Raw genomic sequence first — 13,831 nt, forward strand, 5'->3', positions numbered from 1 at the left:
TGCATCTTTTAATATGTATTAAAAATAAGTCTAACGTCACATTCAGTAGTAAAATAGGATTTGGCACAGACACCCAATAAGACCAGGCACTTTTCCAAGAAAGCTGACTAAATTATTAAAGTGGACCATGTGATAAATCTGTTTTGGGCTGTAAATGTACTTCATTTAGGAGTAAACAGCCAGACCTTGACCATTTCTCTGGTCCTTCCTGTAATCTTGCTTCCAGTCCAGTAACAACAGGAATGTTGTCATGACTCGAGTGTGTGAGAGTTTATCAGTTTATTTCCAGATATTTGCAAACTACAAACATGCTGTTCTCTTAATGGTGACTCAACTCAGTGTGTTTCTTTTTATGCCCCTTGACTGGTGGTATTAAGGATTTAGTCAGGTGAAGCTTGACATGTGCCAGTTTGTGTCTCTTAATGGCTTTACTGATTAAAAAAGCAGTTAATTTAATTGAACGTGGGTGTAAATACTGAGCTTAGGGTCTTGCTTCTACAATCATTAAAAACTCCAGCATTAGTGAATAAGGAGTCCAGGGTAACAGTCAGGAACTGTATGTGATACAGACTGACTAGACTGTAGAGTGGCTGGCATGCTGGGATAAAACAATGAAAGGATGATCTTGTCACTGGATGTGTGTTGCGGACAGGGATGAGGAACTACACAAGAGGTCAAGGTAAGACAGATGTCCTGTCTGCTGTTCCACAATACACAAAAATGCAATTTCCCATCCCTGACTCCATCCAGTCCTTGTTTAGCAAGATAACAAGCTCATGTATTATAAACACTGGGCTGTCTACAATGCTCGCCAAACATCTAACAGATTACACTTACCTGAAACTCTAGTTGGAGAGAGGAACCATGCTGCTGATTTTTCATGCTGAAATCCTAGTTCTGGCTTCCTTCCAGATTGTATCCACTGCTCACATCACAGGTAACGTTAACTATACCTTTATACTTATAAATTGTGTTTGATTACATATTTGATGATCCCATATTTTTACAAAAAAGAGGTCATGCTACACATTAAGCTTTAACGATGTGACAGATTTAAGGTAATAAACATTAACTGATTGGCATAATAAGGGCATTTTAAGTCATTAGAGAAGCTAAATAATGACTGACCCTTAGCTGTCTTATTGCATTCGATCAGATCAGTATAACTGGCAGTTTTTTTTCTTTTCAATTTATGTTTGGTGTATATCTATAAACGAACAGTATGTAGGGGTCTTTATCACTCTGCATTTGACCTGTCAAAGGTATTACACAGCTGTGGTTATTCATAATGTTAATATTAGTCCATGTGCTTTATAACACCATTATATGATTAGAAATAGGGTAGATATTTATGTACTGTATTTATATATAAACACACATACATATACATAACAGAATTCAAAGTATAATTTGCAAACATGGTTTGATCTCTTTGACCTGGGTTGTCCCAGTTTTTATTAATTAAGAAAAGCTATGAGTCAACCAGTCCACTGACCTGCAACATTAATGTAAAGTATGAAAACAGAAAACTTGTTTAAGAGAAGACCACCTCAAGTGTCATGCATGTGTGGCGGTACCAATGGTGGGATAGATTACAATTTTTACAAATTTTACCATAAGAAAACACTACAGACAATCCCTGGGAATTTCACCCAGAGAAATATTTACACCAACAAAAAAAAAAAAGAAAGGGCACTCAGGTTTGTATAGCAAATCAGCAAGAGGTGTGTGTTTATAGGAAAATTAGAACACTTTATTTCTTTAAAACAATATTATCTAGACAAGTCATAAAATACATCTTAAAAAATGTAAAAGATGTACAATTAAAATTAGCTACAAAGCAGGGCAACAAATGTTATTACGGAGATCAGCAAGAGCCCCAATATTTTGATTGCAGGTTACAGGACACCAAGCCGGGAACACCTGTAAGTCAACTCACCTGTATTTAAATACTCTATAAGCGCCTACGTCATACTTACTAATTATACAATCCTCATTCACACCACCACATGTAAACAACCGCTCAGCAGGGAGACACCATGTTTTACCTGTCACACATGTTCTTCTTTAAATATGTACAGTGTATCACAAAAGTGAGTACACCCCTCACATTTCTGCAAATATTTAAGTATATCTTTTCATGGGACAACACTGACAAAATGACACTTTGACACAATGAAAAGTAGTCTTTCAAAGACAGCAGTTGGATGTGACGCTGAGCACGTGCACTCAGCTTCTTTGGACGACCAACGCGAGGTCTGTTCTGAGTGGACCCTGCTCTTTTAAAACGCTGGATGATCTTGGCCACTGTGCTGCAGCTCAGTTTCAGGGTGTTGGCAATCTTCATGTAGCGCAACAATTCGTCTTTTAAGATCCTCAGAGAGTTCTTTGCCATGAGGTGCCATGTTGGAACTTTCAGTGACCAGTATGAGAGAGTGTGAGAGCTGTACTACTAAATTAAACACACCTGCTCCCTATGCACACCTGAGACCTAGTAACACTAACAAATCACATGACATTTTGGAGGGAAAATGACAAGCAGTGCTCAATTTGGACATTTAGGGGTGTAGTCTCTTAGGGGTGTACTCACTTTTGTTGCAGGTGGTTTAGACATTAATGGCTGTATATTGAGTTATTTTGAGGGAAGAATAAATTTACACTGTTATATAAGCTGCACACAGACTACTTTTCATTGTGTCAAAGTGTCATTTTGTCAGTGTTGTCCCATGAATAGATATACTTAAATATCTGCAGAAATGTGAGGGGTGTACTCACTTTTGTGATACACTGTATATAAAATGAATCTAATGTCATGTTCAGTGCATAAGATTTGGCAAAGACACTCAATAAGACAGTAAATCCATGCACTTGCCAACCTATTGTGAACAACAAGAGAAAGAGCTGCTTAGAGAGGAGAAAATGTAAAAACAAAATAAAAAATTGTGTATGTATTTTATTCTGTTTGTGTACTGCAAACCCAAAGTATAAGAGCTTAGAAAAAACTTTAATTTTCACACATTAATACTGGTGTAATTTGTAGCATGTCATTTACTTCAGCTGTTTGAAACCACTGGATGAATACTATTAGAGGAATAATAAAGTACCTTTAAAAATCCCTTAACATCATTAAAATGTTTGCTGAGTCTGACCTGAGGGCACTTAATAATAATAAAAATAATTTAATATAATACATTTTTGTTGTTCACCTGAATAAAAGACATTTAAATATGTCTGTATCTTTTGTTAAAATAGAGTGAAAGAGGAGGGGGTAAGGGCTTATGCGTCGTTATAACATCAGTATTTTTTACATGCTACAGTCCAGTTCAATGGTTGTTTTAAATCCAATTTGTATTATTTAGAGCACAGAAGTTATTCTTAACCTTGTGATTAACTGCATACGTTGTTACAGATTGGGGAGGAGCAAGTTAAAATGACTAATTGTTTTGTAATGTACAGGAATCTTGGGTTTACGACATGTCACCATGACCTGCATCACTGATGATCCTTGACCTCCAACATTTCCTTTTATTAATGGACCATTCTGGAGACTGTCTGCTCTCACTGTATTACATAACGCAGTCATGGCTGTATTCAGGGTTTAGATGGAAGTTCAATCTGTCTCTTGGTATAAATACTTGGCTTTGGACAATTAGTGTTTTTTTAAATGTTCATATAAAATGACTCGTTTTGTTTTCTGCCTATCTATAGTGAACTAAGTGGACTTCTTGGGGTCTGTGGATATCTTTCAAGTATTTTGATAAGAGAAATAAGACTTTCGCTGATATTTTTTGTAAAACTGTGCCTTCTTTAAGTTCAATATGCAATATGAGAGTGGTATTGAATGTATCCTGAGTTTTACATATACTGCATAGCTACAGAGCAGTTATTAATGATGAGGATGGATTGAGTGTAAATAAACAAAATAACCAAATGGAATGGAATTAAAAGTCAAAGTGAAGGAAGGTGCGGTTCCAAGTATACAGTACACGGTCCAGATTAAATATAGATTAAATATTAAATATAAAGTATAAAGTGACAAGTGACAAGTATTGCACATTGGATTGGGTCAATATAGCCATATATACATTAGCATACATATGCATTTGTATGAATATACTTAAGTACACATATATACATGTATATATGCTCAGTCCTTAGTGATCACCCGTTGTCCACGAATGCTGGAGTTATAGAGCCTAATGGCTCTGGGGAGTGTGCAGGGGGTGTGCAGGGGGTGGTTCACATTGTCCAAAATACATTCTGAGCAGAGCCTATAGAGTTCTGCATCTCTGCTCTATAGCATGCTATGATTACCACTCTGTCTGCATCACTGCCGCATCATTCATCATAGAGAGCAATGCTGCATGCACCAGCTCTACCCCCCCCCCCCCCCCCCCCCCCCCCCCATTGCCCATCCATCCAAAAGAGAGTATCGATTGGCCATTGTTGTTTGTACATTCTCTGACCTCTAAATATTTCTTTCTGAAATCTGCTGAAGTGACTGCCCATGATTCTACATATTTCTGCCTGGGACTCCAGATTTTAAGTACATCTTTATCTTCAGTTAATATAATGATAATTCAGAAGCGGCATTTTGTGCTTACTTGTGTTGTCTTTATCTTATTTTATATTAAAATTACTTGGAAGCTCTAAAACATTTAAATGACACAAAGACTTTCCTTTGTTATAGTTTAGTAATTGTTCAGAAAATCTTTTACATATAAACTTATTTAGAAATAATAAATCTTATATAAATTGATGTGTGATACATAATGCGTATATAGTCATAATTATTTAACTTGCATTTACCATTAGCTATGTTGACATTTTTGGGTGAAATATGCCTTATTTCCAGCCCCAGATCCCTGCACAGCCTACATCAGTCTGAACGAGCCCTGGCGGAACACTGACTATCATGTAAACAACTCAGCTGGCGTGCCTTTATGTGACCGCCATGTTTCCGGGGAGTGGTACCGCTTTACTGGTATGGCTGGTGATGCCATGCCTACTTTCTGCATTGAAGAGAACCTCTGTGGAACCCATGCACCCATTTGGCTCAACGGCAGCCATCCGTTACCCGCTGATGGAATCGTAACATTACCAACATGTGCCAGTTTCAATAATGACTGCTGCCACTGGCATGGAACAGTAGACATCAAAGCTTGCTCCAAGGGTTACTATGTCTATCGCCTGCCACGACCCACTGTCTGCTTCCACGTGTACTGCGGCCGTAAGTCTGCTTTCTATTCTTCAACTCTGGCTTTTCTGTTATGTAAGTGCTGAATATCATTATCATATGTGGGTGCCCGTGTCTGTAGATTTTTACGACATTTGTGATGAAGTGGAGTGCACTGGTGCTGACTGTACACAGGTGCCAGAGTGCCGTTGTCCTGCTGGGACAGTACTGGGCCCAGACTCTCAGACTTGCCTGGGTAAGACAAACTGCAGAATGAGCTCATAAATATACTAAACAAAACAATATATACAGCTACAGAAAGCAACTGTGCTTTTTTGGTCTTGTATCCCGTGTCAAAACATTAGCAGCTGTGTGATGTGGAAAGAGTATGACAGGATACACAGTACAGTTTTTATTGATCCAATTAAAAAAGAACAACACTTGTCTGCTAACAGATAATAACTAGGGATAGCACAGACAAAAGGGGTGAGTTGATGAGAGTAAATCAAATAAAGGAAAAAGTCTGGGTGGATATTATACTGTGACTTTCATTTAATTGAAGTTGACATTGTATTAAGGACCTGTCACTATGTTATTACTGCACATTGTATTATCTGAATACTTTCTTATTCCTCTCAGCTACAACAAAATCTCCCTGTCTCTCTTTTGCTCTTTTTTCTGGTTAGATTGACCGTTGTATTTAAGTCTTTTTAGTACCATCCACATAATTTTTATAGCAAGGCCGTAATCACAGTATATACTGGGGGGACACATCCCCTCCAATATTCAGATATGCTAAAAATTCCCCATCAGTGGTTGATATGACAGAAATGTTTTAGAATAGCAGAAACCTCTGGGGGTAGATTCGAAGCCCCTACCAAGTTTAGTTTATTGCTACAACCTTGCATTATAGGGTTCAGGACAGGACTTGAAGAAGGCCATCTGACAAAGGCTATTTCTTTTTAGACTGAAATAGGCATTAGTGTACAAATTGTGATTGATTTTATTCATTTTTGTTGTTCTGCTGGAACAACCAATAGCCTTCCAGATTTTATAAGAGTTATGGTAATTTTTCCTTTAGTATTCTGCCCACATTCTGCAATGCAGCAGTTTCACTGGCTGTGAAACATCCCTGAGAGAATAATACTATTATCTTCTGGTCATTTTTGTTTCATTATACCACAAACTGTCCTTCAGAAGTTATTCCATTGCGCAAGTGATCTGGAACCAATTTTCAGTCAAGCTTTCAGTCGTGCTGATTTTGGAGCAGGGGTCAGGATGTTGCACAGGAACATCTGAGCCCATGGCAATGTTAAGGTCACTTGGATGTGGACAGTGACATATGTGATAATTTAAGACCTGTTTTTGTGGTTCTTGAATTACAACTGACCACCTGGACAAATTTGTCCTAACCGTAGTGTGACAGTTTCCTTTATGACCTTGGAAAGGAGACTACTGTGGACTGTTTGGACCTGAAAATGCATTGGTTTTAAGTTACATACTGTGCATGTGCCTTACCTGTGTATAATGTTAATCTTTTAAATTAGTACCACTTGGCTCTAGACAAATGAATTAGACAAATGATCATTGTTTAATTGTTCACCCCCTCTGCTGTCATTTTGTTCCACATTTGTTCCACACTCTTTCTTTCTCTCAAGACGTGAATGAGTGTGAGACAAACAATGGAGGCTGTGCTGAAGTTTGTGTTAACACAAAGGGCTCCCATCGCTGTGAATGCGGTCCAGGACGAGTGCTGGATGCTGACGGCCGTCACTGCAATGGTGAGACTAAGCAAGATTAAGCTTAAATAAAATCCAGCATTAAGCGTGACAACCTACAGTGGTGAGAAATTACTCACAGGTAATGTTGTTTATATTGTGGTTTGCAGATATTGCAGGCTGCCACAATGGAAATGGAGGCTGTAGCCATGGATGCTTATCAAATGAGGATTTATACTACTGTCACTGTCCTAGAGGCCTAATGCTCGGGGAGGATAAGCGCACCTGCCAGGGTCAGCAATGCTGCAGTCACATCCCTTACATTTCTTAGGCTTACTGAATATACAGTGGTATGAAAAATGCATAAATATAATAACTGCCTCCTTACCAATTGCTTCTGTTACTGCATACACTGATGAGCCAGAATATTAGGACCACTCGCTTAATATGCTGTCAAAACAGCCCCAACATTGCAGATACATGGATTCCACAAGACATCTGAAGGAATCCTGTGGTGTCTGGTACCAGGACATGACCAGCAGGTCTGTTAACCTCTGTGAGTTGCAAGGTGGATAGTCATAGAGTGCATATAGGAGTCGTCTGTTTTGTGGGTACAGTCCTATTCACAGAAAATATTAAAACTAGCTGCAATTTGATCCACAGTAGATCTATTTGTCTGTACCAGATGCCATAGCCTTCATGTCCTTAGGCATCTTGGTCTCCTCCCCTGTAACATACTTGCTGTATTGGAGTTACTTCAACCCAGTTATCTGACCATAATGACACTCATCACTCATCAAGTAACTCAGGTCTTGATACTGATCATATCTGCTGTATTCAACACGTGTATTAAGAGTAACTACCATAAGCCCAACATTTACTATATTCTTGACAGGAATGCACAACTGTTATTGAACAGTAATTGCCATGCACATTTTTGGGGTGTGGTTTTGCCTCATTATTTTCTATTCTGTGCAGTTCCAGTGCAGTGCAATCCCAGCTCTATTGAGGTGTCCGTTCCTAAAGATATTGTTGGTGGGCTGGAGTTGTTCCTATCCAACTCTTCTTGTCGTGGAGTCTCAAATGGAACCCACATCAACCTGCACTTCAGCCTGAAGACCTGTGGCACTGTGGTCAAGGTGAGGCTAATGGACCTTAATAGACAATTTGTCCTTGACTGAGTTCTGGCTAGCAGGTAAACACACACACACACACACACACACACACATACCTATACACACTGGCTTCAGGGAATCAATCCCAGTCAAGTAGAAGCACTTCTTCTACAATTACTGACTGTAGTCCATTTGTTTCTCTACATATTTTTTTTAGCCTGCTTTCACCCTGTTCTTCAATGGTCAGGACCCCCACAGAGTAGGTTTTATTTTAGACGGTGAATCATTCTCAGCACTGCAGTGACACTGACATGGTGGTGCGTTAGTGTGTGTTGTGCTGGTATGAGTGCATCAGGCACAGCAGCGCTGATGGAGTTTTTAAACACCTCACTGTCACTGCTGGACTGAGAATAGTCCACAAACCAAAAATATCCAGCCAACAGCACCCTGGAAGCAGCGTCCTGTGACCACTGATGAAGGTCTAGAAGATGACCAACTCAAACAGCAGCAATAGATGAGCGATCGTCTCTGACTTTACATCTACAAGGTGGATCAACTTGGTAGGAGTGTCTAATGGGTGGACAGTGAGTGGACACGGTGTTTAAAAAACTCCAGCAGCGCTGCTGTGTCTGATCCACTCATACCAGCACAACACACACTAACACACCATGTCATTGTCACTGCAGTGCTGAGAATGACCGACCACTCAAATAATACCTGCTCTGTGGTGGTCCTGTGGGGGTCCTGACCATTAAAGAACAGGGTGAAAGCAGGCTAAAAAAGTATGTAGAGAAACAGATGGACTACAGTCAGTAATTGTAGAACTACAAAGTGCTCCTTTATGGTAAGTGGAGCTGATAAAATGGACAGTGAGTGCGGAAACAAGGAGGTACTTTTAATGTTATGGTGATCAGGGTATATCAAATGTATTACTTAAAACAATTATGATACAGATGTGACAGTCTTAGTTTTAAATAAACATTTACAATATACAAGAACGATCTGATGCATCAAATACAATCATATACATCTTGTTTGACATGTTTTTATTACCCATCAACATATTTCCTTTTTGGTTAAACATAAATGTATTTAAAACACATTAAGGGTTTAATAACATTTTACTTGTACCTTTTGTCATATTTCATGCCAGATGTCATGAGGGGTTATAACAGTTGATGTTCAGGTATCCTAACTGTGTTATGTAACTATAACTGATAATAGTTAGAGCAGCTTTTACAAAATCTGGTCATAACATTGTCACGTGATAAAAATTGAATTTGTTTGTACTTGTCAGCAATTTTCCCTTAAGTTCTGACCAATTGCCCAGTTTCCACTGGAGAATCCCTACAATACCACCATACTTAAAGTAGGTATGGTATATTTCAGATAGTGTGTTGTGTTTGATTTTTGCCCAACATAGCATTTGGAATTTAGACTTGAATGTTCCTTTATATTGTCAGTAACCTTTTTGATGAGCATTTTTCTGACTTGGTCTTCTTAATAATGCTCAGAACTTAACTCAAAGGGATAGTTAAAGCCTCTGACTTGTTTTTTTCTATCCATCTCCTAAATCACCTTTCCAACCATATATTTGTGTTACCATGTACTAGTGTACTAGTAGTGGAATCCTCAAGAAACAGCCGATTTTATTTTTCTACAGTTGATGTCAGATGGGGGTCAATTAGCCTGGTGTGTGATCTGGAAGGGGATTGGTTGTACCTAGGCAAGTTTATCATGGTTACTCTAAGAGGTCAGCATGGTGGCTCAGTGGGTAGCACTGTCGCCTCACAGCAAAAAGATCCTGGGTTCGATCCCCAGGCGGGGCGGTCCGGGTCCTTTTCTGTGTGGAGTTTGCATGTTCTCCCCGTGTCTGCGTGGGTTTCCTCTGGGAGCTCCTGTTTTCTCCTACAGTCCAAAAACATGCAATCAGGTTAATTGGAGACACTGAATTGCCCTATAGGTGAATGGGTGTGTGTGTATGTGTGTCTGCCCTGCGATGGACTGGTGCCCCGTCCAGGGTGTTACTGTGTGCCTTGCGCCCATTGAAAAGCTGGGATAGGCTCCAGCACCCCCAGCGACCCTAATGGGATAAGCAGTTAAGAAAGTGAGAGTAAGTAATTGGTCAGATATATTTGTGTTTTCACATGTTTAGGGTTATAGTGTGTAAAATACAGCTGGAGTTTCTTTCAGTTTAATTTGTCTCTAAGTATTGTAATTCTTTTCATTTTAATTATTGTGTAATGGCTAAAACATTTTAAAGAGTATGAAGATTTTTATAGGCATTGTAGACCATTTGTATAGTTATTTAATAAAGTGTACTTTTTAAATTTCAATTTACTATAATGTAGTCAGTTTTAGTCAGCTATATGATTTTTCTTATCCTACAAATAATACATCAAATTGCACTAAGCTACAGTATCGTCTAAACCTAAACCATGATGAAAAAACCCTGCAGACTCTTTTGCTTCTTTTCTCTGATGTATTATTGATCTATGGTTATGTTACTCTGTTTCTTTTCCATTTATTAATGAATTCTAGATATACATTATATGTTTCTAGAAACATATTGACCTGCTGTTTGACAAAATTATGTAATTAGGTTTGTGCAGTTTAAATGGCCTAATGTTGCTGCTTGTTCACTTTATGTGCCCATTTCCCTCTTTAATATTCTTTCTTAAGTGGAAAGGGAGTCCAATAGCCAATTAAGCAAGGCTAGTACTTCAGGTAAATCTTCAGCCAACACCAGTAAACTTAAGATAGAAACACATAAGCAAACAAGAATACAATGGCCCTCTGTGAAGCTGGTAAAAATCCCAGTGTGCATATTACTGAAAATAATGTTACAAAAATAAGTCCTCCATCCTTTGCATAAGACCCTTTTTTATTGCCAACAAATAGGTTCACAGGTGTTAACATACTAAGATGTATAAGACCTCTGCTGCTTGCATGGCTGCTACTTTACATGGTCAGTGGCAAGGAGGTGAATCCCTAAATGACCCTCTCTTAGTTGTGGTCCTTGATGCATGGGTAAAATCTGTTCTGATACTGTGTGCATGATGGGCCTCTGTATGTTGTATAAGTGTATGTAAATGTATCATGTGTAGGTACAAGGTACCTTTACTGGAAAGTGAATGTATTGAAATACTTTCTACATTCATATATAGTATGATGTTAACAGTATAATAATTGTAGGGATTGTGATGACAGCATACAGTCATACAGATAAATAATCACTTTTACTCTTAATGTACAAAATGAATAGCCTTATTCACAAAAGACTTTTATCTTCTCATACAGGTAATCAATGACAAAATTGTTGGAACAAATTTAGTCACAGGATTGCCAAAGTCAAGTCCAGGCAGCAGTGGAGATCTAATTGTGAGGACCAGCAAGCTGCTGCTGCCAATTACCTGTGAGTTCCCAGGACACTATGATGTATCAGATGGTTATCATCCCAGTGTGAGCAGCTCAGCACTGGAGCTGTTGGGACACAGTGAGGGAATCTTTCCCTTCACACTGGAGCTGTTTAAGAGTGCTAAATTCTCCGAACCATACAACACCCCTCCACAGCTGCGCCTACAGGATGCTCTGTATTTCGGTGTGGAGCCACGCGAGCGTGTTAATGGCCTTGCTGCACTGGTAGAGAGTTGCTTTGCAACACCAGGACCCAAAGCAGACCAAGTACTCAAATACTACCTAATTAAAGATGGGTGAGTGTCCATTTCAATTCCAACTTACATTCAGAATGTACTTACCTGATTGTTGTTGAATTGTTCTGTAGAACATTCATTGTTTAACAGTGAGGACTCTAGTCCATCATTCCATTAATTCAACAATTTCAACTTTTGAAGAGGGGCCATGGAAACTGCAGTTGCGTACTGACAATCTGATACACTGATGTGTGCAGGTGTTTACACTGATGATCAGTTAGATCAGTGCCAATTAGTAGTGTCAACTTTTTGAAAATAACCTTGTATAATACAATGTTTTACAAAATAAGATGGATATTTACTACATTTTCAACACTCACCAGTAAGATTGCATTTTTTGTGTGTGATCATGATTTATGCTGTCATTAATTATTTGTACAAACTTAATTTCTAGAAAAGTTGGGACACTTTAAAATAACAATTAAACTCAAAATGTGATGCCTGCAAAACACTAAAAGTTTATACAAGTAAAACTTTTCTGGAAGGTTTCATAATTAGTAGTTTAATTAGTTATAGGTGAAGTTATTAAGATTGAGTTTAAAATGAGCATCCACCAAAGGCTCAGTCACTTGTCATAGTCACCATGAATGTTACCAACAAGTAGTGCAAGAAAATCTTTTTACTATGCTTATTAATACATATATTTTATTCACCACCAAACACACTCCTGCATTTAAAAACACTTTAGAATAGCCAATTTAGCTTCTACGTTTTTAGAGTACCCTACCTTATTTCAATACATATTGTATATAGATTTGTGGAGAATTATAAACGTCTTGTTGATGGGCAATTAAACACTTCTATTCCTAAATTAGCTGAATAATTGTGAAATATTTATAATACTATATGTATCATTTATTACCAATATATTTCACCTGGTCTTGTTTCAGCTGCATTTCAGATGAGACGGTGCGTCAGCTCTCAGCTAAAGATCAACTTTCCCAACACTACCAGGTTCCTGTCTTCAAATTCATTGGCAGTGATAACCGGGTGAGTTAAAGCAGAGTGAAAGCAGTGCTCACTCCTTGTGTGTACATTTGCATTTTTGTGTGTATTATTATTATTTGCACATCTCAATTTAATAAAGGGTCATGGTTATTTTGTGTGCAGGAGGTGTTCTTGCACTGCCGGGTTCTGGTTTGTGGCCAGGGAGAATCACGCTGCTCACAAGGCTGTCGCAGACGTCTGAGGCGAGACATCTGGACTGAGCAGTACCAAGAAAAACACACACTGACTGGAGGACCCATCATCATACTGCCTGACCCATGACCATACACTTAAATCTCTAAGACCCATAAACTTTATATAAACTTATAAAATTTTAGAGAACATGAATCCCATGATAGATTTAGGAGTTGTAATGCAACTATCCTTTTTATGTGACCATACTTTGTTAAAAAATATTGTTAGCTTCCTAAAAACTGCTTGGTAAGAAATTACATATAGCTTCTTTTTTTTCTTTGTCCGTGTAATTACCAACAATGTTAAGTTATAAGGTGCATATTTTGAAGCATTACCTTTTTTTGCATGGCAAGTTCATGGCCATATGTTTGGTAAATTGTGAAAGGGTTTTTTAAACAAAGAAGAATGTTTATTACAGTCCTAAAAGGAAATGTAAATGTCACAGTTGCATCTAATTTAAAGAGATAATACTTTATGTACTGTATATAAAAGCCAGTGACAATCCCACATTATGTATCTAGCAAGGTCGTGTGTATTTTAAACTTTACTAGTCCTAAAACAGAATTGTAAGCATTAACATGTATTGATATTCATATCTATATCAATATTTGTATACCGTTCTCAGTAGCTATATGAACATGTAAACAAATATGAAATCTCTGCAATATACTAGTTACCACAGCATAAAATTGTGCTTAAAATAAATAACAAAATCAGTAATTGTACTGATTATAGTTTGCATTATATTGTTGTTTTTTCATAATCAATCATGTTAATGAAGTAATAGAATTTTGATTCACATGGCTATTTTAATAATACTCATGGTAAGGTATCCACATAGTTTTAGCCATACATTTTGTATAGACTTACAACACAGATAAAAAACGAGGACAAAAATTTAAACTCGAACTATTAATAGCCTAAATC

General features: G+C 37.9%; 1 protein-coding gene across 1 annotated transcript; it reads left to right on the plus strand.

Annotated features, from left to right (window-relative positions):
* Positions 1 to 854: 854 nt before the first annotated feature.
* oit3 (oncoprotein induced transcript 3) lies at positions 855 to 13,614 on the plus strand. Its single transcript, XM_062995031.1, has 9 exons — positions 855 to 937; positions 4,856 to 5,230; positions 5,319 to 5,432; positions 6,835 to 6,957; positions 7,065 to 7,187; positions 7,873 to 8,033; positions 11,310 to 11,722; positions 12,613 to 12,712; positions 12,833 to 13,614. The coding sequence occupies exons 1-9, from the start codon at positions 865 to 867 to the stop codon at positions 12,989 to 12,991; spliced, it is 1,641 nt and encodes a 546-aa protein (XP_062851101.1). The 5' UTR covers positions 855 to 864; the 3' UTR covers positions 12,992 to 13,614.
* Positions 13,615 to 13,831: the final 217 nt, after the last annotated feature.

This window comes from Trichomycterus rosablanca, chromosome 5 (assembly GCF_030014385.1).
Source record: "Trichomycterus rosablanca isolate fTriRos1 chromosome 5, fTriRos1.hap1, whole genome shotgun sequence".
NCBI lineage: Eukaryota > Metazoa > Chordata > Actinopteri > Siluriformes > Trichomycteridae > Trichomycterus > Trichomycterus rosablanca.